Source organism: Delphinus delphis, chromosome 10, assembly GCF_949987515.2.
Source record: "Delphinus delphis chromosome 10, mDelDel1.2, whole genome shotgun sequence".
NCBI lineage: Eukaryota > Metazoa > Chordata > Mammalia > Artiodactyla > Delphinidae > Delphinus > Delphinus delphis.
Genome location: NC_082692.2, coordinates 95,992,541 through 96,017,593, shown reverse-complemented (window position 1 = coordinate 96,017,593; position 25,053 = coordinate 95,992,541). Strand labels below are relative to the sequence as shown.

Sequence of the window (25,053 nt, the reverse complement as noted above, 5' to 3'; positions counted from 1 at the left end):
TCGGTGGGGAGGCCCTGAAGTTGACCTGATGATTGGGAAATACCAGTTAAATGCTTTTGTAACTTCATCACTGTCAACAGGAAGACACTGCTATCCAAGCCTCCCATTTGCCTGAGAGTCAGGAGCTTCTAAACCAAGAAAGGAAGAAACCAAGCGGATTATTTACGAGCTCCTTCCCTCTTGCTGCTTGAAGCCGCTGTGCAATTAGCCTGTTTGTTACCGCGCCGGGGCAAGGCTGGGCGAGTTTACACCGCTCGGCGGGGGTCGGCAAGGCCGGCCTCCCGCGCCTCCTAGCGGACCTGTGGGGTGGTGCAGCCCGTGCCACCCGCTGCAGGAAAGCGGGCCACCGGCCGGCAGCGCCGCACCCTGACGCCGTCAGCGCGCACAGCCTCGGCAGCGCTCTTTGCTCGCCTCCAGTCCCTATCCAGCGACCAGTCAGGCTGCGGGCGAGGGGATTCCAGCCCAGGCTCCAGAGTCCGGGCCCTCAGCATCCTATCAGACTGGGTACCGGCAGCAGCCACCTCAACCTGGGCCGGGAGCGCAAGCGGCTTTGGAGCTGTCAGCGGCGGTGCAGCTTCCCCAGGGAGACAACTTTAGGTTCGCCTAACGACTCGGTGCAGGTAGCTGGGTCCTGCGCACGGGTGGACGGGATGGCTGGGGCTGGTGGGGCCCCTGGGACGCGGGTGGAGGTGGAGGGGTGCTTTGCGATTCTGGTTCCTGGAGGCGCCGCCTCCCTCGGCTGTCGGGGGCCAAGACACGTGTCGAGTTCCCGAACTTTCCAGGATGCTGGGCCGGGGAGGAAACCCGCGAGAGGTGTCTAGCCAGAGCGGTACTGGGAACAGCGTTTGGGCGTCCTGGGTAGTATTGAGCCAGGAGTGCCTCCAGGATGGACCACTGGACTGGGTTCCAAAGAAGCAGCTGTTGTGGAAGTTCAGGGGTGGATGGCTAGGCATTTTAGAAACGAGGGGTTGGAGGGGGCTGGTGCTGAGCTGGGTTTCCCAGGCAGGTGGCTATTTGGGGGGTCTCCGGCGGGAGCAACTGGAGTAGGGTTTACTAGGAGAGGTGGCTGTGCTGTGGGTTCTGGGGTGTGGGTAGCTAGTTGGGGGGATCCCTAGGGGAGGTGGCTGGCTTATATGTCCCAGTCCCGGAGGAAACTGATTTTAACCCTCCGTCTCCGTCTCCTTCATTGGAAGCGACTTTCTCAAGGAACTGCGGGTCCGGCATTCCCGCTCATTTCGTGTCTCAGAGGGTGGTACCTGAAACGGGGATTTCTGGGGCGGCGGCTGAGCAACCCCAGGGCCGGCGGTTGTGACCCTAGTCCTAGATGGTTTGGGGTTCCTGGGAAGGGGACAGCTGAGCCGCACAGGCGTCGGCAGAGAAGCGTGCGTTTTCTCACGGCCCTCGGGGTTTGTTTCAGAGGCCGATCCGTCAGATCGCTCCGCGGAGTCTCAGGGAGTGGAACCCAGGAGCCCCCAGGCACGCCCGGGTTGCGCGTCGGGCCCCGCCCCGCGCGCCACGCCTTAAAGGGCTCGAAGGCCTGGGGCGCACGGCGGCGGCCACCGTCATGGAGGGTGCGCTTGCCGCCAACTGGAGCGCCGAGGCGGTCAACGGGAGCGCGGCGCCCCCGGGGGCCGAGGGCAACCTCACCGCTGGGCCGCCACAGCGCAACGAGGCCCTGGCGCGGGTGGAGGTGGCCGTGCTGTGCCTCATCCTCTTCCTGGCGCTGAGCGGCAACGCGTGCGTGCTGCTGGCGCTGCGCACCACGCGCCGCAAGCACTCGCGCCTCTTCTTTTTCATGAAGCACCTGAGTATAGCCGACCTGGTGGTGGCGGTGTTCCAGGTGCTGCCGCAGCTGCTGTGGGACATCACCTTCCGCTTCTACGGACCCGACCTGCTATGCCGCCTCGTCAAGTACCTGCAGGTGGTGGGCATGTTCGCCTCCACCTACCTCCTGCTGCTTATGTCGCTCGACCGCTGCCTGGCCATCTGCCAGCCGCTGCGCGTGCTGCGCCGCCGCACCGACCGTCTGGCCGTGCTCGCCACATGGCTGGGCTGCCTGGTGGCCAGCGCGCCGCAGGTGCACATCTTCTCGCTGCGCGAGGTGGCCGATGGCGTCTTCGACTGCTGGGCCGTCTTCATCCAGCCCTGGGGGCCCAAGGCCTACATCACGTGGATCACGCTCGCCGTCTACATCGTGCCCGTCCTCGTGCTTGCCGCCTGCTACGGCCTCATCACCTTCAAGATCTGGCAGAACTTGCGGCTCAAGACGGCGGCGGCGGCGGCCGAGGCGGCCGCGGGACCCGAGGGCGCGGCGGCGGACTGCGCGGGGCGCGGGGCTTTGGCCCGCGTCAGCAGCGTCAAGCTCATCTCCAAGGCCAAGATCCGCACGGTCAAAATGACCTTCATCATCGTGCTGGCCTTCATCGTGTGCTGGACGCCATTCTTTTTCGTGCAGATGTGGAGCGTCTGGGACGCCGAGGCGCCCAAGGAAGGTAGCGCTGGCGGGAAAGCGGGAGGAGGGCGCGCGGCGGGGCGGGGCCGTGGTCCTGCTGCATCTGAACGTCCAGGGGCCGTTCTGTTCTGGGGGCCTCATGGGGGGATTTGAGTCATGGCCCCGTCATCCGCTGGCCTAGTGATTTGGGGCGTAACTTCCCTGAGCCTTGACTTCCCTTTCCGTAAAATAGCAAAAATGAAAAAAGTACTAGCTCTCCCCAGCAGCAGGGGAATGAAATGAGGAAATGCACGGAAAATCCCTAGCACAGTATTTGGGCTACATATTTGGTTCACTATTATGGACCAGGAAACTGAGGTTCCAGTGACTGGCCTTTTCCACCTGCTTAGCGAAGCGGGGGAGCCGAGTTTCCAACCCAGGCCCAAGCTCAAGCTCCTGCCACGTAAAGTTCACTTTACGTTGAGCTTCCACTTTAAGTTCAAGTCAACCTGAGCCCGAGGTCTGGTTTGGATCAGAGCAGGGGGAGGTGGGCGATTGGATTCCTCCCCAGCAAGTGCTGAGAAGCTGCGGGGCGGGGCGCCGTCAGGGTGCGGAGACTAGTCCTGAGCCCGTCGCCCAGTGGAGACGGCGAGCTGTGCCGCGCGGAGGTGAGTACCGCGGGGACGGCGGGCAGGTGCGGGGCTGGCGGTGCTCAGGAGCAGAGATGGCGCTTCTCCTGGGTGGGGGGCGGGGACGGGCAGGGAAGGGAAAGGGGACGCAGACTTTCCCATTTGACTGGGGAGGCTGGGGGATTTCGGGAGGCGGTGAACGCCCTCTCCAGATTGAAGAACTGGGAGGTCAGGGCTGAGGGTGGCCGGGAGACCGGGAGGAGAGGGTAGAATGGAAGGCTCTGTGGGGAGGGATCCTGGGGAAGCAGAGCGCCTCGGGTCCGACTTGTAGCCGTCGCTTTGCGGCTGGGACCCCCAGGCAGCTCCCGCCTTCAGCCTTCACCACGGACAATTCAGGTAGCTCATTAGCAAAGAATAGGAGGGATCAGTGGTGGTGAATGACTTACACCTTTTGGTTTGAGGGTAAGCACGTAACACTGCGCTGGGATGCCCGCGGCTCAAACGCTTGTAAGGAAAGACCCGAGGGGTTTGCTTTCACCTATTCTGTCCTTGAGATAGCGCAAATGTCCCGTTTCTGGATAGAATCACTACTGCTAACAGTAGTCTCCAACACAGCCACTCCGTGGAAGCTGAAATCTTCCTTCATGCAGTTGGATAACTTTGCTTTGCTCTCTTCCCCAGACCTCAGACTCCTTGCTTGCCCCAGCCATCCCAATTAGCCTAGTGTTTGCCTTAGTGGCCAGAGCAGTTATCATTCAGCATTTATTGAGCACCTGGGGTATGCCCGGCTGGGTGGTTTGCAGGTGAGGATTGCTGTGAAGACTCAGCAAAGCCAGCCTGGCTTCATGGTGCAGCCCCTGGGAACACCTTGCAGAAGGGGTTCGGCGGTCCAAAGAGGGGAAGGCACTGGCTGCAGATCACACAGCAGATGGGAGGCAGACTAGAACTGGGGTTTCCTGCCCCCACCTCACCCCCCAGCACCAGGCTTCTTTTGAAGAGCACGTGACTAGGGAGTTGGGTTGGGCAAAAGCCAGGAGTGGGTGTTTCTAGACAAGGCATCAGGCCACACCTGTTTCCTGCGTGGGATCTGAAGAGCTACTTGACCCAGGTCTTGAGGAGCTCAGACACCAGCCCTTAAGGAAATGAGACCCTTAGAGCAGCTATTGGGGAGACTTGGCATCTAGGCCTCCCTGCAGCCTTTACTCACTGAAGGGTCTTCTCTCTCCTCGAGTTCATCCATTCTGCAGATAGTCTGCTCCTCTCTTTGCCGTCCCCTCGCCTCTCCTGTTCATTTTCTCCTTGCTAACTTTTCTCCTCCCTCCCCTCTCCCTTCCCCCATGACTTCCATGACTGCACCTGTGCTCCTCACTTTCCTCCCTAGAGAATGAGTATGTGGTCAACGCAGATCATGGTTATTCAGTAAAGTTTAGATCTTTTCTACACTTGAAAAGCTTATCGAACAATTCATTTTCCTGTCTTAAAAACAAGATACAGGAACAGAGAGCGAGAGGGAGTTCCCAGCTAAAGTGGGGCCAGAGGCATTTTGGGTACATGTGGCCACCTGAGGATTTCTGGGGGGGTGGCTGGGGGGTGGGAGGGGAGACGTGCAGCAGAGACGGGCTTCTACTCGGGCTCCAGGAGCCTCAGGTCCTGTTTCTCTTTGCTCCTTTCCTGGTTCAGGGGAAAGGGTGGTGGCACGTGAAGCACCCAGGTCTTCTGGGTCCCCCTTGGCATTCTGCCTTGGCTGCTCTGAGAAGAGCACAAACGCAGACGGCAGGAGAGTCCTGATGCCGCTGCTGCCAGCACTCCCTCCCCGAGTGCTGTCAGGAGCGGGCTCCCGGCTCACCGACCACAGAGGACTTGGGCACCTGCCGCTGGCCTGGTCAGGTCGCGCCTCGGCCTCAGGGCTGCAGGGTCCGGGGATGTGGGCTGAGCCAGAAGCACGCCTTGTGCCCACTTGGCCTTAACCTGGATAATCACGAGTAGCAGGCTGGGATCAGAACAATTGCGTTTACAGTCACTTCAGAGACGTGACTCAGTCTCGAGGCTCTGGGCAAGTAGTAAGGAAGGAAAAAGACAGGGACATTCGAGCTACCTGAGCTTTTGATCAGCAAAGTGGAATTGATGCACAGCCCTCACTTTCCTGTCCAGGAGGAAGGGAATTTACCAGAACACAAACTCTCTAGATCAGGGCCCCTGGCTCTGCTCATCTCCTGGCGAGTGGAAATCCAGGGAGCCCTTGTGAACAGCGAGACGTTCTTCCCAGCAGCCCGGGGGCAGGCAGCCTCAGGGACGCAGGAGTGGGGCCTCGTTCCTGCTGTCAGCTTCATCACAGAAAGCCTCTGGGCCAGCGAGCAGCGCCTTAACCCCTGACCATGGGTCGGGGCCAACAGGGCGGCTGGAGAAGTCACACGTGTCTTGGCAGCTGGCCTCGTGGCCACCACAGGACTCCAGGTCCCTCCTTCCTTAGGGTTCCCTCCCCCCAGATTCCCTCAAAATCCAGCACGCTTTTCCCATCTCTCCCCTTGTACACCTTCAGTCACACCAAGTGCTGCCTTTGTGGGTTTAGAGCTCACCTTGTTCCAAAAATAATTTGAGGGGGGGCCCAAAGATTCGGGTGCCACAGCAAGATAAAATGGACGTGAGGAAGCTGGGAAGAACGGGGGAAAAGGTTAGAGAAATGGTAATACAGTAATAGCAATTATGAAGTCTCCGTCCGGGGCAGGGGGTGAGCTGCACGTGGGGCTTCCTTTCGTAAGAGCCAAAGCAAAGAGGGGAACTCTCAATTTCAGTATTTGCATTGTTCAGAGAGAAAAGCAGGGAGGGGAGAAAAAAGCAAGGGGAGGGTTGTGGTAATGTAATGAGCCCCCCTCCCCCCACCCCGTTTCAGAGCAGCCACATGCTGGTAGGGCCCTGCTTTGGTGTGACTGGTCACGCTGCAGAAGGAGGGCTGGGACCAGACACCCCTGGCAGGTTTGGACAAGCCCCGGATGGAACTTTCAGGATCGAATTGCACAGCCAAAGACTTGGCACCGGCCTTTTCCCTTGAACTCCGTGGAACTTGCTTTGCTGCTGGCCCCAAGGAGTGGTTCTCAGGGAGGAGATGAAGATGGATGATGGATCCACTTGGTGGAGACCGTGGGCGGGCGCTGTAGGTTCCCAGGTCCCCGTGCAGGGAAGGAGCAGGTGTTGGAGCCACGTGACTGGCCTGTGTTTGGAGCCCGCCCTCCCGCTTTCTCCTGTGTGTCCTCGAGCAGGTGGTCTCCCTTTTCTGAGCTTCAGCTTCTTCCTCCTCTCTTACAATGAGGATAGCAAGTCTATTCGTGGGACTGATACGAGGATGACATGGTGTGACCCGTGGCACCTGGGGGAGCCACGTGGTCAATGTCACTCTTCTCTCCTCCCCTCATTCTAGTTGTTAAATGTTTTGTTTGCCTTCGTGGGATTGACTTTGAGAATCTCGGCAGGGATTTGAGCTGGAGGAGCTAGACGTTTCTCTCTTGAGAGCCTGGGTGGAGGGGCCTGGGGTGGCAGCAGAGTCTGCTGGACGGTAGGCGGGGTGTCCGGGGAGGTTTGGTATGTGGAGAAGCTCGTGAAAGCCGGAGAGCTGGACTGTGAGCCTTGTCACAGCGGGGGCACCACCTGTCCTGTTCACTGGTGTGTGCCCAGTGCCCAGCACAGGGCGGGCCACCTGTCCGAGCTCAAGCGGCGCTTGCTGAACACATGTGTAGGGCATGGGAAGAGGAAGGTGCCCGTCACGGGGCTGGGCTGGGTGCACAGAGCTGGACTCAAGAGAAGTGACAGCTCTCTAGGCGGCGCTCTGGCCTTAGGGTTGGCTACTTGGTGAAGAAGTGAGCGCCCCAGCACTGGGAGCAATCAAGCTTCTGCCCGGGAGGGTACCAGGAGGAAGGTGGAAATGCACAGGAGGCCTAGTTTTAAGTGTTTCCGCCGTCTGTGAAACGAGCTTGCCAGCACCTCCCGGTTTTTGTGGAACTGTGGCCCCGCCAGTGTGGCTGCCCGCCCAGCCTGCCTTTCCAAGGACGCTGTGCCCGAGGTGTGGGTGGACCACATACCTTGGAGGGGCCTGCTGGTCAGATAACCTGATGATAGGGCGGAGAGCAGAGCCCAAGTCCACTGTGTGGGCTGCTTTGTGCATAACTCCAGGGCGTTCCATTTAAGGAACCTGAGAATGAGAATGGTCTGTGAGAATGGTATTCCTAGGAGCTGTGCAGTGCACAACCTGAACAATTGGACACGGCAGCTTCATCCAGTTCTGACTCTCGTGAAGCTTTCCCTGTTGCCCCCACCTGAGGGTCTCCTTCCTCCTCCAGTGCGTTCATTCTATAAGCAGTGATTCAGCGCCTCCCAAGGGTCCTGTCCACACAACCTCTGCCTCAATTTGTCCTCCTATGAGGAGAGTTGGCAAGGACCCCTCCCCAGTCCCTCCCCTGCCCTCCTGTGGCTAGCAGCTGGCACATGCATAGACGTGGGACAGTGAGGCCAAGGTTGGTCTCTGGGAGGGACGCCCCCAGCTTCTGCCGGGATGGTTCTGTCCCCGGGTGTGGCCAGATGGAGCAGCAGCCGTCCCCCTGGGTGGCTGACTGGAACTGTCTGGGACTGTTTGCTGGGGTTAAGAATAGGGTTTAGGTTGTGGGCCGGGTGGAGGGTGCTGGTGGCACAGGGCCTGGCATGTAGTAAGTGCTCAATCAATGCTTTAAAAATAGAGAAATTTCAAGATGTTTCAGCGTCCTGGGGTCAGTGCGTGCAGCTGAGGGAATGCAGGTTGTCGTGAGCTCAGGAGCACATTTTCACTGAGGGGCTGCAGTCTTTGTTGAGTGATGGCAAGCCCGGGGATGCTGGGAACAACGGCATTGTTAAGAGGTCAAGAGAAGTTAAGGCCTTGCCTGGAGGAGACAGTAGGAGGCAAGGTGGGGAGGGTCTAGCTCTGGGTTTGGAAACCCAAGGGGACCCTTGCATGAGGGACGGGCGGGAAGGAGGTGTGACGGTCTTTCGTGGTCCCAGCCCCTGATTCCTGGTTCCGGTGATCCTGATTCCTGGCCACTGAGAGGCACCCTCTGCCAGCACCTTCCTGACCTTGATATCTGACTGTGAACTTAATTTCCCAGAGGGAATTGCATTTGAGTCCAGTCATCTTGTTAGGGGCCCATCTCCCATTGTCATTTTTAACAATTTCCCAGGTGATGCCTGTGCAGGGCCCCTGCAGCTGGCCTGTTGACTGCACATTGACTAATGAGGCTTTAATGTATCATCTCTGTGACCAAAACATGTGGCTTGCCTTTACACGTGTGGCCCAAGTTGGCGGCAGGGCCCTGTCATTCTCTGAAGGGTAGAGAAGGGCTGGTTGTTCACAGGAAGCCCCAGCTCTTCTGCTTCTAGGATGTGGTTATTCCTCAGGTCTTGCCCGGTGGGCCCCACATATCCCCAGATTTGAGCAGTGACATCACAGACCATTTAAAGCTCTGTAGCCCACAAATTTAGCTCTTCTTCCTGATCTTACACATGGTGAGATCACACATCTGTGACTTCTACAATTCCAGTGTGGTAAAATGGTGGTCTTTTCAAAGAAGGTGCCCTGGAGTACATGTTAGTATTCAATCCTTATGTAAGTGCACATTCAAAAAACATTTGTAAAAAAGCCTTCTGTACGCCACAACTCCCAAATTCTCATGTAGCTCCTAAAGGAATAGGGATTTAGATTCCTTGTGAGGGAGACCTGATTCAGGATCTGGGCGGCGGGGCGGAGACCTTGAACCAAGTGACTGGTTTCTGGAGTGAGAGCCTCTTAGGAGAGTGGATGAGCTTGATTCAGATGAGAGGTGTCAGCTGAGCCACCGGTCTTTGAATTGTATGTGACACGTGTTCGTTGCCTCAGGAACGGCGCAGCCGGAGAGGCCATGGCCAGGTGCCCCGTCAGCTGTTCTGGGCTAATTTGAGCCCAGGGTGACGCGATGGTGACGGGCGGGGGCAGTGCCGGGAAATCCGAACAGGGGACTTCTTGGGGCTTGAGTAAAGCCGGACTGGTGGGTGGGTGACTGCTGGGGGCACCCTGTCCTCGCATGGCCCTCGGCTGTCCATCTCCTCCGTGAGTGAGGGCGCCAGGTGGAAGTTCAGCGTGGTGTCTGTGTCCCGGGGGTACAGTGCCCAGGAGGGGACGTTTGCCATTGGCGCGTGGCCATTCCCGCTCAGGCCTCTGCTTGGCATGTAGGAGCCCCCGCTTGAAGATCACCCCTAGTCCCCAGCCCTGGGCCCCCCCCTCCCCGAGTGCTGCAGCTCCCTGTTGACTGGAGGGCCTGTCTGTGCTTCTCTCTTTCCCACCTGAGTTTGTAAATCCCCTGAGGGCATGTCCCCAGGGCCAACTCGGTGGCTGGCACTGAGTGGAACATCGATCTCCTCATTTCCACCCCCCACCCCCTGCCCCATGCCCTAAGCCCTGGCCAGGCAGGTGTGAGGGCCGATCCCTGGCCCGGCGCCTCCCACTCGACCTTCCTTCTCTGCCAGGACCAGAGAGAGCTTTTTGCAGGCCCTCAGGGCTCAGTCCTGGGGGACAAGTGTTCCTTTTACCGAGTGGAGTGGAAGAGACGGATGAGAACCAGCTCTCCCGGTGGAGACCCTGAAATCCCGCTCTTGCACGTGGTTGCAGCCCCCGTCCCTTTTGGGTTTTTCCAAAACGGACTATCTAGAGTTCCTCTGGGGTCATGTAATCCAGTCCCAGGGCTCCAGGTTTTCATTTTGTTTTGTTTCGTTCTTTTTAATTTTGAAGTCGGGGAGAAGAGGGTAAAGGACAGTTTCTTGAATCAACGTTAGATTAGGCGTCCCCAACCTTGGGTGATAAAAAGTTATACACAGTTGATCATATTTCATATCTGTAAGTAATAATACGATAACCTGAACAAACACTTTGCCGTTTACAAAGCCCTTTCACACTTTTTTTTTTTTTCGATTTTCTCCAAGTCCTTGAGGGCGTCACCTCCATTTCACAGATGAGGATATTAAAGCTCAGACAGTAGATGTGGCTCAGAGAAATGAGTGGGTGGGAGGGGGGTTCACACCCCACGGGTTTGCGTCCGGATCCTCTGTGAGGGGCTCCCCGATGGCCAGACCCCCCCAAGAGGTGCTGGCTGCTGACCACACCTCTCTTGGATGAGTCTGTCGATTCTGGTTTCCAGGGCCGCCTTTTATCCACACTGACGTCACCGTCGCTCTGCTTTATGGAAAATGTGGCTGGGGCCATTGTCGCCAGGAGCTCGGTAGCTCTTCAGAGCAGCTGGCACGCAGGCACGGGGCGGACCTTGGTGCCCTGGTGTGCAGCAGGCACTGGACGTGGGCTGCTCGGGACAGGGTGTTACCCTCTGGCCCCAGGTGCAAGGTGGCCGAGCCAGGGTTTGTGGGAGGTCTGGGTACTTAAAAGTAAAGGCATCACCCACTTCTGCTTCTGGTGGCGTGGGGAGAAGTGAGCTCAGCTTACCCTGTGGGTCTGCCCCTCCCCTTTTTGAGCCCTTTTCTTCTGCTTTTTAACATCTTCTCCTACAGGCATTTAGGTCAAGGATTGGCTCACTTTTTCTGTAAAAGGCCAAACAGTAAATATTTGAGGCTCGCAAGGATATAAGGTCTCTGTAACAGCTACTCAGCTTTGCCCTTGTAGTGCGAAAGCTGGCATTGACGATATATGAATGAATGGATGTGGCTGTGTTTCAGTAAAGCTTCATTTACAAAACAAGCAGCAGGTGGGGTTTGGCCCATGGGCTGTTTGCTGGCCCCTCGTCCAGACCAGGAGACATTTCTGCCAGGAAGGATGGTGATCTGATAGGAGGCAATGGGTTTCCCCTCCCGGATTTTAAGACCATTACAGGGGCTTCCCTGGTGGCGCAGTGGTTGAGAGTCTGCCTGCCGATGCAGGGGACACGGGTTCATGCCCTGGTCCGGGAAGATCCCACATGCCGCGGGGCGGCTGGGCCCATAAGCCATGGCCGCTGAGCCTGCGCGTACGGAGGCTGTGCTCCGCAATGGGAGAGGCCACAACAGTGAGAGGCCCTCGTATCATATCACAAAAAAAAAAAAAAGAAAGACCATTACGGGACTTCCCTGGTGGCACAGCGGTTAAGAATCCGCCTGCCAATGCAGGGGACACAGGCCCGATCCCTGGTCTGGGAAGATCCCACATGCCACGAAACAACTAAGCCCGTGCACCACAAGTACTGAGCCTGTGCTCTAGAGCCTGCAACCCACAACTACTGAAGCCCGTGCGCCTAGAGCCCGTGCTCTGCAACGAGAAGCCACTGCAAGGAGAAGCCCCACGCACTGCAACGAAGAGTAGCCCCCGCTCGCCATGACTAGAGAAAGCCCGCGTGCAGCAACAAAGACCCAACGCAGCCCAAAATAAATGAATAAAATAAATTTATTAAAAAAAATAATATAAAAGACCATTACTGGGGAGTGGGCAGTGCTTAGCCTCCGAGGGGGCCTACATCTGTTTTAGGAAAAGAAAGTTGCTCTCTGACTCTGTCCTTCAAATCATATGAGGGCAGTTGCCCAGTCAGCCCATGTCTCTGCTTTGGGAGTGAGGGGATTTGCTCACTGGAGTCAAGCTGACTAGTATGAATGCTGACCTAGCTTTAAAAGGCATCCAGCTTCATTACTTTCAGGTGGGAACACAGGGTGACTTGTGTGTCCCTGGGGAAGGCACTTTCCTTCTCCGAGCTTCACTTTCCTCATGTATAAAATGGAGATGAGACCGCTTTGAAAACTCCTCTGTGCAAGCTTGAGCCGTGATTCCCATGGTTGACATTGCTGCCTTGTCATATGCCCCCTTGGAAGCAGCATCATGAAATGCCAAGGACGACGCTTTCCATGCTTTGTTCTGTTCCTCTCCTTCTTCAATTCCAGGAAGCCTTTCTAGCCACTGCAAAGGGCGATGTTATAGCCTAAAGAAGATGAAGTAAGTGCAGGAAGTAGATGAGGGGCAGTTAGTCCTTGTGCTCAGAAACCGTCAATGGCTCCCCAGTGCCTGTAGATTTAAGTTCGTGCTCCGCCTGGATTCAAGGTCCTCCTCCTCAGCCTTGCTCTTTCCAGTTTCCTCTCCTGTGAACCCACCCCCGCCCCCAACTCTGGCAGCCCCTGAATGCTGTTGGACAGTCTCACCTTTGTACCTTTATTTCTGCAACATCCTTCCTTTGAAATGTCCTCCATAGCCTGTGTTTTATTCCCAAATAGCTTGAAATTCCCCTGTTGGGAACCCATGTCTTTGGTTGGTTAGGATATTGCCACATTTTTAAAAAGTCCAAATGTGCCCTTAGCATTTGGCAACTTGATACGAGCAGGTTCAGCTTAGAGGGTCATCCTTCCCCGAGAGCCAGGCCAGGCCGGTCATTCGTGTCTGTGGCCACCAGGTGGGGATAGAGGTGCTGGCCGTGGTCCCAACTCCTCCCATCCAGGCTGGCCACTTGGAGGTGGGAAAACTCGGGTGGGGCTGCTCAGGAATTCATTAACTGTTTACTTTTCTGTGGTTACTGTTTCTGTAGGTTGTTTATAAAAAATAGGATAAATAAGTTAAAAGATCCAAATGTCCAGAGTGAGGCGAGTAACTTACATGAATAGCTAAGATAATGCCTTGTAATTGTTCAGCGAGGTAGAACATGCTGCCTTTCTGTTCAAGTGAGAACTGCGTCCCCGACACGTCCTTCTACCCATTTCACAGCTCTGTACGCCTGTGTTCTTCCCTTGTGTCTGGCACTTTACTTCTCAATGCCTTTAAAAAAATTTTTTTTTAAATCTTTTTGCCGTGCCGTGCAGCATGTGGGATCTTATCCCCCGACCGGGGCTCGAATCCGCGCCCCCTGCGCTGGAAGCACGGAGTCTTAACCACTGGACCACAAGGGAAGTCCCTCGATGCCTTCTTAAATTTTGACTTTTATGTGTTTATTTTGTCTCTTTTATTTTATATGTTTAATTACAATTTTGAGATATTTTTAGACTTTGTGATATTTCACCAGGTTTCTAAACTTAAATTCATCCTTTTTTACACATGGAAATCAAATACTTTTTTCCATTCTCTTTCATAGAATTCAACAGTACTGGCTTCCCCCCACCCCACCCTTCACTTATCTTTACTATTTTAGTCTAAGGATTAGGTTTACTTTCTAATCCTTTGCTTTCTAAACATTTTCGTTTGCAGGACTTGTGGACTTTGCATGTTTTAGCTTTCTTTTGTTCCAGCAGGTGCACCAGGTAATTAGAGCAGATGATGTTCTCAAACTTGGGTGTGCGTCAGAATCCCCTGGAGGACTGTTTATAGCAGATCGTTGAGCCTCACCCCCAGGAGTCTGATCCACTAGATCTAGGGTGGGGCCTCAGAATTTACACTTCTGTCAAGTTCCCAGGTGAGCTGGGGACCCCACTTTGAGAACCACTGAATTCCTCTTAAACAGTCACCCTCCCCCTTTGGTGCTTGGAGACGTGGCTGACAGACATCTCTGTGCTCTGTCTGCGTCCACAGTGGTGTCTAGATCTTGCAACTCCAGTTGGCCTGTGAGAAATTCTTTCCTGGATTGAGCTTTTGAATTCTGGAGTTCTTCCTTGAAAACTTGTTGCAGAAAATATCGGACTAGTGGATTTTCCAAGCCTTCTTGCAGTTACCATTACTCGTAAGGGTGTGGCCGTGAACAGCATTCTTGGGAACACCGTTTTCCATGTGGGTTTCTGGGGGGGGGGTTGCCTGTGTCCTCCTCTGCCGCTGGGAGTGTGTACATTTGTCAGATTAAGACCATTGAAGGAAACCCAGGCTCCCCACCCCACCCCCTATTTGGAGGTACTTAGGATTAGGAATTTTTCTTCCTCCCTGAAGCTTAAATTTGTGACAAGCAATGTCTTGAAGTTGATTTCTGATCATTAATTTTACCTGAAATCCAGTAAATCCTCAGTGTAGTAGCTTCTGCACAGTGCCTCACATAATTTTAGTGTCCCCTTCTCCTGCACAAGTCTTATTTGTCGGCTGAAGCAGTGCTCTTAGGCGTATCTTCACAGAAACACTTTCAGTGTTCTCAGCTGTGAAGGCAGCACACGCCTTCTTGTCACTGCGCCTTTGCCTGCGCCGTTCCTTCTGCCCGAAGCGCCCTTCCTCCCTTCTCTGCCTGGGAACCTCCTAAGCATCCTTCAGGTAGCAGGTGCTCTTTCACCCTCGCAGTGTTCCCGGGAGATCTGGGGACTCTTGTTATCCCCATTTAAAGGTTAGGCAACAGCGTTTCTTGGGGAGTTAAAGTATTTGTTGCTGGCGGGGCTAGAATACAAACTAGATCTGGCAGCTTCTGTCTCTGAGCTCTTGGATACTCTGAGTGGGACGCAGTCGATACTCGCGGGGTGAGTGATGAATGGACGGACAGGCGGCCGTGCCGATGGAAGCCCGTGGTGGGTAACCTTCGCTTGGGAGAAAGGACAGGGAATGTTCCAGGGCTGGGCTAAGCTGGGGGAGGCGTGGGGGGTAGGCTGAGTGCACACCCAGAGCATGGATATGGAAGGCAGGCAGACTTGGTCTCTTTGGTCCTCTGTCTTGTGACTGGCCTGTGGCCTCTGTTCTCAGGAGGTGATGCTCCATGCCCCAGCAGTGATGCCCTGTCCTCCTTTCTCCCCACCCTCCCCCCGCTGCAGCCTCGGCTTTCATCATCGCCATGCTGCTGGCCAGCCTCAACAGCTGCTGCAACCCCTGGATCTACATGCTCTTCACGGACCACCTCTTCCACGAACTCGTGCAGCGCTTCCTCTGCTGCTCGTCCAGCTGCCTGAAGGGCCGCCGGCCCAGGGAGGCAAGCGTCAGCAAAAAGAGCAACTCGTCGACCTTTGTCCTGAGCCCGGACAGCTCCAGCCAGAGGGACTGCTCGCAGCCGTCCACGGTGTGACCGGCGGGGCCAGGACCACCCCTCTTGGCTTGGATTGTACAACAGGGACAGTCTGGCCATTGGTGGTCGTGTACGTGTGTGTATAAGGTACCTTTCAGTTTGTGCCCCTCCGCACCTTGTGGGGCTCGAGTGGGGTGGGGAAGTGGTCTCCATGGGGGAAGGTGATAGGGTGACTCAGCCATCAGCCGAGCCCCGATCTACCCTGGGCTCCCACGGGTGCTCCTGCTGCCCGACCCCACTGTTTCATCTGGCTGCTGGATGGGTTGTGGGTTTGTTTTGTTTTGTTTCCCCTGGACCTGTAATTTCACTCCAGTATCATTTTGCTCCTTTATCCTGGGGTCTTGTGAAAGGTAGTAAGTATAGGATTGGTGACCAGATGGGTGCGGAAGCCTAGTGTTCTGAGCTTGGGATGAGAAATGGGACCTTGGTGGTGATGGTGCTGATATCCTCCTGGCCTCAGAGTGCTTCTGCCTTTGAGTGGACTGGTGCTAGCGTCCTTGAGCGCCAGCTTGTCAGATGGTAGCCCTAGAGCAGGAGATTCTCTTAGGAGACTGTCTGGCACAGGCAGCCAATTAAAACTTGGGTTAAAAATATTTAAGAGGAAAAAAATGTTTAAGAAGCTAATACTTTAGAAGCAGTTGGGAAAGAAAAGGAAATAAAAGACATCCAGATTGGAAAAGAAGTAAAACTCCTTACAGATGATGTGATTTTGTATATAGAAAATTCTAAGGAATTCATGCACACACATGCACACACAAACGCATTGGAACTAATACATGAATTCAATGTTGTGGAATACAAGGTCAATACAAAAATCAAGTGTATTTCTTTACACTGGCAATGAACAGTATGAAAATGAAATTAAGAAATAATTTCATTTATAATAGTATCAGAAAGAAAAGGAATAAATTTAATGAAAGAAGTGCAGGACTTACATCCTGAAAACTACAAAATATTGTTGAAAGGAATAGAAGACTTAAATAAATGGAAAGACATCCTGTGTTCATGGCTCAGAGACTTAAATATTGTTAAGATAACAGTACTCTCCAAGTTGATCTCATAGATTCAGTGTAATCCCTATCAAAATCCTAGCTGGCTTCTTTGCACAAATTGCTAAGATGATCCTAAAATTCACATGGAAATTGTACAAATAATAGAATAGCCAAATAAACCTTGAAAAACAGGGACAGAGTTGATGGATTCACCCTTCCTGGTTCAAAACTTATTACAAAGCTACAGTAATCAAAAGAATGTGATATAGACAAAAAGACAGATATATAGACCAATATAATGGAATAGAGAGTTCAGATATAAACCCTTATGTTTATGGCCAAAAGATTTTTGACAAGTGTGACAAGAGAATTAAATTGGGGAGATTGTCTTTTCGATAAATGGCGCCTGGACAGCTGGATATCCACATGTAAAAGAATGCGGTTGGACCTCTACCTCATACTACATACAAAAATTAACTCAAAATGCATCAGCCTAAATGTAAGAGCTAAAACTATAAAAGTCTTAGAAGACAACATAGGGCTAAATATTTGTGACCTTGGGTTAGGCCATGGTTTCTTAGATAATGACACCCAAAACAGAAGTCAAAGGAAGAATAGATAAATTGGACCTCATCAAAATGGGGCGCAAAACTTTCGTGTTTCACAGGGCACTGTCGAGAAAGTGATGAGAGCTCATGGAATGGAAGAAAATATTTGGAAGCCATATACTTGTATCTAGAATACATCAAGAACTCTTACGATTTAAGAATGAAAAGCCAAATAACCCAGTTTAAAAAATGGGCAACATATTTGAACAAACAAGTGAATAGACGTATTTTCGTATCTCTCCAAAGAAGAGATATAAGTGGCCCATAAGCACGTGAGAAGGTGCTCAGTATTAACTCACGAGGGAAATGCAAATCAAAACCACAGTGAAGTAGCACTGCACACCCACTAAGACGGCTCTAATCATGGGCAATGATAGGTGCTGGCGAGCATGGAGAGAAACTGGAGCTCTCCTCCATCGCTCGTGGGAAGGCACAATGGTGCGGCCAATTTGGAAAACAGTTTGGCAGCTCCTGAAAAAGTTAAACATAGAATTACCATGTGAGCCAGAAATGCTACTCCTAGGTATTTACTCAAGAGAAACGGAAGCATATATACACACAAAAACTTGTCCACAAATGTTTATAGCAGTATAATTCATAATAGCCAAAAATGGAAATAACCCAAATACCTACCAACTGATGAATGGATAAATAAACGTAGTGTATCTATGCAATGGCACATTATTGAACTATGGAAAGAAAGGAAGTACTGACACAGGCTCCAGCATGGAGGAACCTTGAAAACATCATGCTAAGTGAAAGAAGCCTTGCGAAAAGCCACATACTCCATGATTCCATTTATATGAAATGCCCGGAATAGGCAAAATTACCAAGACAAATTATACAACAGTGGTTGCCAGGGGCTGGAGGCTGGGCTGGGTGGGGCGTGACCGCTGAGCGCCATATGGGCTTTCTTTGTGGTGATGAAAATTTTCTTTGGTTAGTGATGTGCACGATTTTGAGAATATGCTAAAAGCCACTGAATTAAATACTTAAAATAATGTTGACGAGCTGAATTCAGAGGCAACCAGCTTGAAGGATGCATTTCTTGGAATCTCTTACCTCCCAGAACTTTTGTTTCTCACTGACTCACCATTTCAGAAGAATCCATGGTTTTCTTACTCAGTTTTCCTGCGAGAGATGGTGTTTCCGGTTTCAGCAAAAGTACCAGCAGTGATAATACCCGGTAAACGTGTCGTCAGATGTCCTCTCAGCCTTGAGGTACAACATGACTGTGTCCAGGAAACACCTTTAGTCGTTAAATACAGGCCGTTATAGATCAGAGGTTTTCCGACTGGGACTGGCCAGCTCAGTGGCACTCTGGGGCACTTTTTTTATTTGCACATATATATTTTTGGACTCACTGTGACACAGCAAGAGCATTTCCCAAAGCCCCAGATCTCCACACACACTTTCCTCTTCTCCCTCCACACTGCATTGTATACACACGTGCACATACGCACACAGTAGAACGAGCTAGCAGGGTCTGGATGTTCAGGGAGAAGAGAGGCGTGCACTGAAATGCCAGTGTTCGAAACCCCAGCATTTAGGATAAGATCTTCAGTATAACTGGAGACTGAGGACGATGTCATCTTTGAGCCCGGAGGCAGTGCAGTGTTGCTGTGACGGGCGCTTAGTGTCAACACCAGCCAGTCCTGGCTCTTTGGGAAGCTACCAGGGTTCTGGTTTGGGGTTCCGTGCCCACATCCAGGACACTGGGCACCCTGGGTGCAAGTGCAGCAGTGGTGGGGTCTGTTGGCATTTGAGCCTCTCTGCTCACCAGCCAGAGACGCCCCATTCTCTGCTGTTCCCCGGAAAGTTGCCATTCTAGCAGCCGCCAGAGGCCACTGGGGATCAAGGAGACAGCCACTCAATAGATTTTTCTGACCACGGGCACAACCTTGCTGAGAACCCAGGAGTTGCAAGGTTCTTGGGCACCAGAACCAACTGGGACACCTTCCTCATTCTTCTCCCGTGAAAGCTCTGGTTGGGACCTTGGCTCTCATTATGGCACAGGAGTCTTTTGTAGCCAGTCAGTGACATTTGATTCCAGCAGCGCCGCTGGCTACACGCCCGTCCACTCCCAGTCTCGTCCTGGAGAGTATTTTCACAATCGCTTGCTCCTTCCCCAACCGAAGTCTGGAAGAAGGAGAGTAGGGGTCCAGGACGCTGCCTGGGGCTTGGTCGTTTCTGTCCTCCTCTGGACCCCACTCCTAAGGTCCTCCAGCCACCTTTGCCCACCGTTCCAGGCCTGTTTACAAACCTAACACGTGCCTGGAGGTGCCAATAAATTGGAGCGTGCAGATTTTCTTCCGGAATGTTTCATTGTTCTGATGTTGAAAAGTGAAATGCGAACAGTTGAGGACTCAGAGCCTTATTTCTTTAGGCCCTGAAAAAAGTCTGTCACACCATTTGGTCTCCCTTGGGGGATGGGTCTATGGGTTATGACTGCAGGAAGCTGCCTTTTAAGAAGATCCTGGTTTCAAAGTGCTCGACCTTTTGTGTTTAATTGCGATGAAATGCCCCTAAATGCAGAATGTGAATTCCTCGATCTTGTTCTAGTTGGTGACTTTCTGTGGCACCTGCTCTCTGTGCTCATTGGTGAATGATGTGCCCGGTAATGAGATGCCTGCTTCATTGGCTGCTTTATAGAAGGTGCACTTAATAAACATATTTTTTTCCATAGATTGCTTTGCCTTCTTTCTTTAACCTGAGAACAGTGACCACATCTGGTGGCTTACAGACTTGAATCGCCATAAATCTGTCTGATTATGACACAGGTGCATCTGAGCTGTGGCAGGTAGGGGGTGGGGGCAGGAGGGGACCTGGTCCCAATCTCTTGGGTCACAGGTACTCTGACTTATCAGAGTTCTGTCGGAAGATGCGCTAAGAGCCAGGAACAAACCTCTTGTACGGTGTAGCCACACCCACCGTGTGCCACTGTCTAACTCCAGACGTAATGGGCTAGATTGTCACCTTGAAGGGATATTTCTTCCAGTGGGATATGGGGGCCACCTGCAGAATCACAAGTGGTTTTGTGTTTGTTCCTGGGCTCCACTACTGAATCACAACCTGCGTCTTAAACAAGAGTCCCTGATGAGCCAGACGTCGCGTATGAGAGAGAGCAGAATGCCACCCCCTCCTCTGGCCCGTTTTCATCACGCCCCCAGCGTGCTGTCCTGCCAGCTACTTCTTGGGGCCGGGGGTCCCCAGAAGGAACAACACCTCAGACATACATGCATCTGGATGTGTGTCCTTTCTCCAGCCCCGTGAGCTTCACGGGGGATGGAGCACCTGCCGTAGCCTGGCCCTTAGAGAAGGAGAGCCAGCTTGAAAAATAGGCGTCAGGGTCAAGTCAGGTCACAGCAAATGCGGCGATGGTCAAAAGTCTGCGTAGGGCTTCCCTGGTGGCGCAGTGGTTGAGAGTCCGCCTGCCGATGCAGGGGACACGGGTTGGTGCCCCGGTCCGGGAACATCCCACGTGCCGCGGAGCGGCTGCGCCCGTGAGCCATGGCCTCTGAGCCTGCGCGTCCGGAGCCTGTGCTCCGCAACGGGAGAGGCCACAGCAGTGAGAGGCCCGCGTACCGCAAACAAAACAAAACAAAACAAAACAAAAGTCTAAGTAACCCAAGATTCCAAGTCTGAAACGGATGGCCTAACAATGTGAGAGACGTTTGATGCGGAGGCCCTTTGCAAGGGAGTAAGCGATGTTGGCTTATACCTGTTAGTGGGAGGAGCCTGGGCTCTGCGTCCACTTGAGAACATGAAGAGCCCCAGGTAGAGCAGAGAGCAGTGGGCTGGAACCACAGCACGAATGTGGCTAGCTGTGTACCTTTTGGCAAGTCGGCTGACCTCTCTGGGCGGTGACTTCCTTGTTTGCAAAAAGTAAGGGATGATGATGAAGTGTTCAGGAGGAAAATATACCAATATCTGCAGCTTATTTAAAAATGCCTAAAGAAAGGTGAGATTGGTGGATGATAGATGGATGGCGATGCAACAAAAGAGGAGCAGGGAACTGAATCATAGAGCCTAGATGGCGGGTAGATAGGTGTTCACGGCAAACCTTTTCAACATTCCTCGCTGTTTGAAAATGTCATACGAAAATACTCGAAAAAACGAAAATGGGTAAAAAGAGCTAAAATGGACATTAGAGATCATTTCATGCAGGATTAAACTGAGGCCAGAGAAGGCAACTAGGTGGAGAGGCAGAACCAAGGCTGCCTGTGCCCTGTCTCTGGTTCATGTGCCGTTCCCTCTACCTCATTGCCCCAGGACCCTTGGGCGCATGGCCGGCTGCCAGTGAGGTGATGCCTCTGAAAACAGGCCAAGTGTTTTGGAACCTGAATTTTATGAGACTTAAATGGGTGTTGCATGAAAAAAAAAAGGGTCATATAGGATTGGGGGCTATTGGCCTAAACAGCTTTCTTTTCTGCGGGACTTGTCAGAGCCTTTAATGTACTAATGTCTATTGAAAAATCTCTAAGAGAAATATGGAGCATTTTCCAAACAAATTTAAGCGCAAAAGCCACCCCCCTCCTTTTTCTGAGGACTTAGTTCTGGAAACACCCTTGGGAAAAGCATCCCTAAAGAATGTAAGATTTCTGGGGGTTTTGTTGTTGTTTTGTTGCTGCTGAGTGTAGGTGGGCAGGAGGTGGGACATATCCTTTCCACTGCCGTTTATTTCCATTTTACTTCCATGGTGAGTCCACATATGCTTGAATAGGGCCTTATGCCATCACCACATCTGCGGGGCTGAGGGTGTACATGCCAAGAGGCAGTGCCAGGGGCTCAGTGTCTGAGCCAAAGGGGAGCTTTGAACCCAGGCCCTGCCCTCAGTGGTGCCCAGGGAGTATCACCTTCCCCTTCTAACCCAGCGGCCATTTTCTTCTGTGGGTGACCCCTGGCTGGCCCAGGGGCAACAGAAATCAACGGGAAATAATCTCCCAAGGAACAGATACCCAGCAAACAAGAATTCCCAGAGAAACCAAAATCTGGTTGTTGCATTTGGCCAAGAGAAGGGCCGACCAGCTTGCCCCTCCTGTTTCTCAGGGCAGAGAAATATATTTCTGGAGCTGGTCAGGACGCGCACCCACCTTATGGACACATGCAAAACACAGCATTTCCCAGATGCAGCCGGAAACCCTTTATTGGAGCCACCCTGCTAACGCCAGCAGTCACTGGTGGTTTCCTGGGGGGGAGGGGGTGTGTCCAGGTGGGAGCTGAGGGCTGGATTGTGCCGTTACAGTACAAGTGAATGCAAAGATTTGCGGTAGCTGCCTCTTAGCCAATGATCTTCCTGGCACCCGGTCATGGGGGGTGTTGTGGTGGGGCAGGGGGCGGAGGGAAGGCCACTGCGCTTCTGTGGCGGGCTGTCTTTTCTCTCCGGCTTCCCTGCTCTGTGTGCTCCCGTCTTGGGGGGAAGCAGCGGTCCCCAAGGAGAAAGAGCTTGCCGGCAGCCCCGCAGAGCCTGATGGTGGGGCCAGCCCAGCGGGGCTCCCCTGCCCCGCCACCCCTGCTGCCCACCCAGCCTCATACTTCTTTCCGCAGCATCACCTTGATGTTGCTGCAGACCTGGCCCAGGGCAGCGAAGAGCGGGTTGCAGAAGGTGCGGATGCAGAGCGAGTAGATGTGGCTGATGCACTGGATCTCGATCAGGTAGCTCTTGATGCAGGGCACCACCGCCCAGATGTGGCAGAAGGAGATGCAGGCGAACAGGAAGCCCCAGAGCAGGGCCAGCGGGACCCCCAGCAGTGTGGACAGCAGGCGGTAGCACCAGTACTTGGAGACGGTGAAGGTGGTGTAGCTCACCTTCCACACGCCATCAAAACTGTAGGTGCCCACGGGCTCCGCGATCACGTCTTCGAAATCCACCTGCAGGGGTGGGAGGGGGAACCCTCAAGTCACAGCAGCCACCCACTTCTCAAGCGTCAGAACCCCCTGGGGGGCTTGTTAAACCAGGTGGCTGGGCCCCACCCCCTGGGATTCTGACCCCGGTGAGTCCAGGGTGGGGCCTGAGATCCTGCATTTCTGACAAGTCCCAGGTGATGCCAGTGCTGTCCCAGAGCAGAGAGGAACAAGAGCCGGTCCACTTCTCTCTCTCATGGATGGATCAGAGGCCCCCAGGAGTTGAGTAACTTACTAAAAGAAACTAAGTTAGAGACAGGCCACGAGCCGTGGCTCTGAAATTCTATTATTTTGTGATCCTAGGGAATTGGACAGTCATCCTGAAAAAATGTACCGGGTGCCTGCCGATAGGATGATGAACAGGCGAAGGTTCCTGCCCTCCTGGAGCTTGCGGCAGGCAGTTACACCACAGTGACCAGTGCTCCGGTAAGGGAAGGACAGGCCGTGTGCACCCACAGGGTGACATTTAACTTAGCCTGGGTGTCAGGCTTCCTGGAGGAGGTGACATCTAGCTAAGCGGATACCTAGAGGTAGCCAGGGGGAGGGAGGAGTTGTGGGCTGGAAAAGAGCGTTTGGGGCACCAGCTGCTGCGACCCAGTGGGATAGACAGTGTGTGCTCCTGGGGAGATGTAGGTGCTTCTGGAAGGCCAAGCACAGGCCCAGGCCGGAGGGAGGCTGGAGAGGCCAGGCGGGGCACGCATGGGGGCTTGAGTGCAATGAGAGCCACTCAGGGCTTTTGAACAGGGTGTGGCTCGGCTGGATCTGAGCTTTTTTTCAGTTGAGGTATAATTGACATCTAACATTATATTCATTTCAGGTGTTCAACATAATTTGATTTTGTATATGTTGGGAAATGATCACTGCGCTGAGTGTAGTTAACGTGTGTCGCCACACATAGTTACGTATTTGTGTGTGTGATGAGACCTTTTAGGACTACTCTCTTGGCACCTTTTAAATAGACGCTGCGTACAGTGTTGTTAACTGTAGTCACCATGCTCCACTTTACATCCCCAGGACTTACTTATAACTGGAAGTTTGCACCCGTTGAGCCCCTTCACCCATTTCACCACCCCTCTCCCCGCCTCTGGAAACCACCCGCCTGTCCTCTGCATCTCTGATCTGAGTTCTGAGTGGCTCATTCTGGCTGCCGCAGCTGTGAGGATGCACGTGGGGGGCGAGTTGGGAGCCGTCGCCGAATCCCGCCCGGTTTGGGGTCATGGAGGTGTTTAGAGGGAGGTGCAGCGGCCTGAGAGCTGTGTTAGGATCCAGCACGTGGTGAGGTGAGGGCCGCGGCGTCCTGGCTGGTGGAGGCATCTGGTGTCTGAGCGCAGCACCCGTGGAGGACACAGGCTTTGCTCTCCCCACGCTGGTCCTGCAGCGACCTCAGACCTTCCTCTGCCGCTGCCCACCCCATCCCTCCTTTGCAGCTGCGAGAATCCTGCTCACGCATCCCACTGAAATGGTGACTGAGGCCCCATTTGGGAAGACGGAAGAAATACAAAAGATTGCTTTCAGCCAAGTCACTTAACTTTTCGCTAATCCCCGCTGTGCATTAAGCACCGTCATAGCTACTTTCTCATATGTGATTTCATTTAGTGGCACTGAGCCTTAGCTGTCTTGTCTGTAACATGGGGGCAGTGTGTTCCTGGGCTGTTTTCATAGTAGTTGGTTGAATGAATGCATGATGGATCAGACTAATTGGCGGGGGGAGTGGGGACCAGTGATGCCAGAGCTCAAACTTCAACTCCCAAGTGAACCGTTTTCCTACTTTTTGAGGGGAAGGGGATCCCCTCTATGCCTAAAGTTATTATTAAAATTACTTTTTCTTATAACATAGCCACATTGCAGAAAATTAAGGGAATAGCAAAAACAAAACACAAGCATCTCCCATTTGTATTTCTCTAGTACTAAAATTATTATTGCTTTGGTGTTTTTCTTTCCAGTGTAACTCTTTTGGTGGGGGGGAGTGGACATGACCATGTTGTATGTCCAGTGTTGAGGCCTGTTTTTCTCGTGTGGCTGGATTCTGAGCTCCTGTGCCAGGCCTCAGATCCCTGGGTTCCCCTGGAGACAGCTGAGGATGCAGCCCCACCCTGGGGATGGTACGTTGTTGTGGAGCAAAGTTCACGGGGTGAGATTTCAGGCTGCAGGCGATGTTCAGAAGCTGACTTGGGTGGGCAGAGGTCCTTCCGGGACCCGCTCGTACATCTCAACCTCCAGCTTTCTCTCTGAAGGGGTTTAGCAGAGGTCACATAACCTCTCAGATGGCCCCTGGATGGAAGGGAAGGGCTGGAAGGAGGAATATGAATATGGTCCTCATCTCCTTGGAAAGGGTGGCACTGCTTCCTGGAGGCCTTCTTGGAGGTGGAGGTGGTGTCTGGCTGGGAGTTTGGGGGGCTGGGGGTTTGGAGGCAAGAGCAGGAGTAGTGTGCTGGATGTTTGTAAAAGAAGGCCCAAGTTGCTTGGGGAACGTCCCATGGCTTTGGAGAGTGGATGGAAAGGGCTGGCATCTTTCTACATCTGGTCTATATGGGCAGAAATCCAGAGTTGCTGTTGCTTGCAGATCCAAGAAGCTGGGGA

General features: G+C 53.3%; 2 protein-coding genes across 3 annotated transcripts in view; one reads left to right on the top strand and one right to left on the bottom strand.

Annotated features, from left to right (window-relative positions):
- The first annotated feature begins 1,564 nt into the window (after positions 1–1,564).
- The window catches only part of OXTR (oxytocin receptor), a 44,565-nt gene continuing 21,076 nt past the window's right edge, over positions 1,565–25,053 (top strand). Inside the window, exons 1-3 of one of the 2 annotated variants that reach the window (XM_060022959.1) lie at positions 1,565–2,492; positions 14,722–15,056; positions 22,117–22,207. In XM_060022959.1, coding sequence (XP_059878942.1) covers positions 1,565–2,492; positions 14,722–14,969 — 1,176 coding nt within the window. In that variant the 3' untranslated portion in view covers positions 14,970–15,056; positions 22,117–22,207. Of the gene's footprint in view, positions 2,493–14,721; positions 15,057–22,116; positions 22,208–25,053 lie in introns of those variants that run through there. The other variant, XM_060022960.1, reaches the window with a different exon arrangement.
- CAV3 (caveolin 3) overlaps positions 21,698–25,053 on the bottom strand; it is a 28,907-nt gene continuing 25,551 nt past the window's right edge. The window contains exon 3 of the mRNA XM_060022962.1: positions 21,698–22,440. Coding sequence (XP_059878945.1) covers positions 22,099–22,440 — 342 coding nt within the window. The 3' untranslated portion in view covers positions 21,698–22,098. The remainder of the gene's footprint in view (positions 22,441–25,053) is intronic.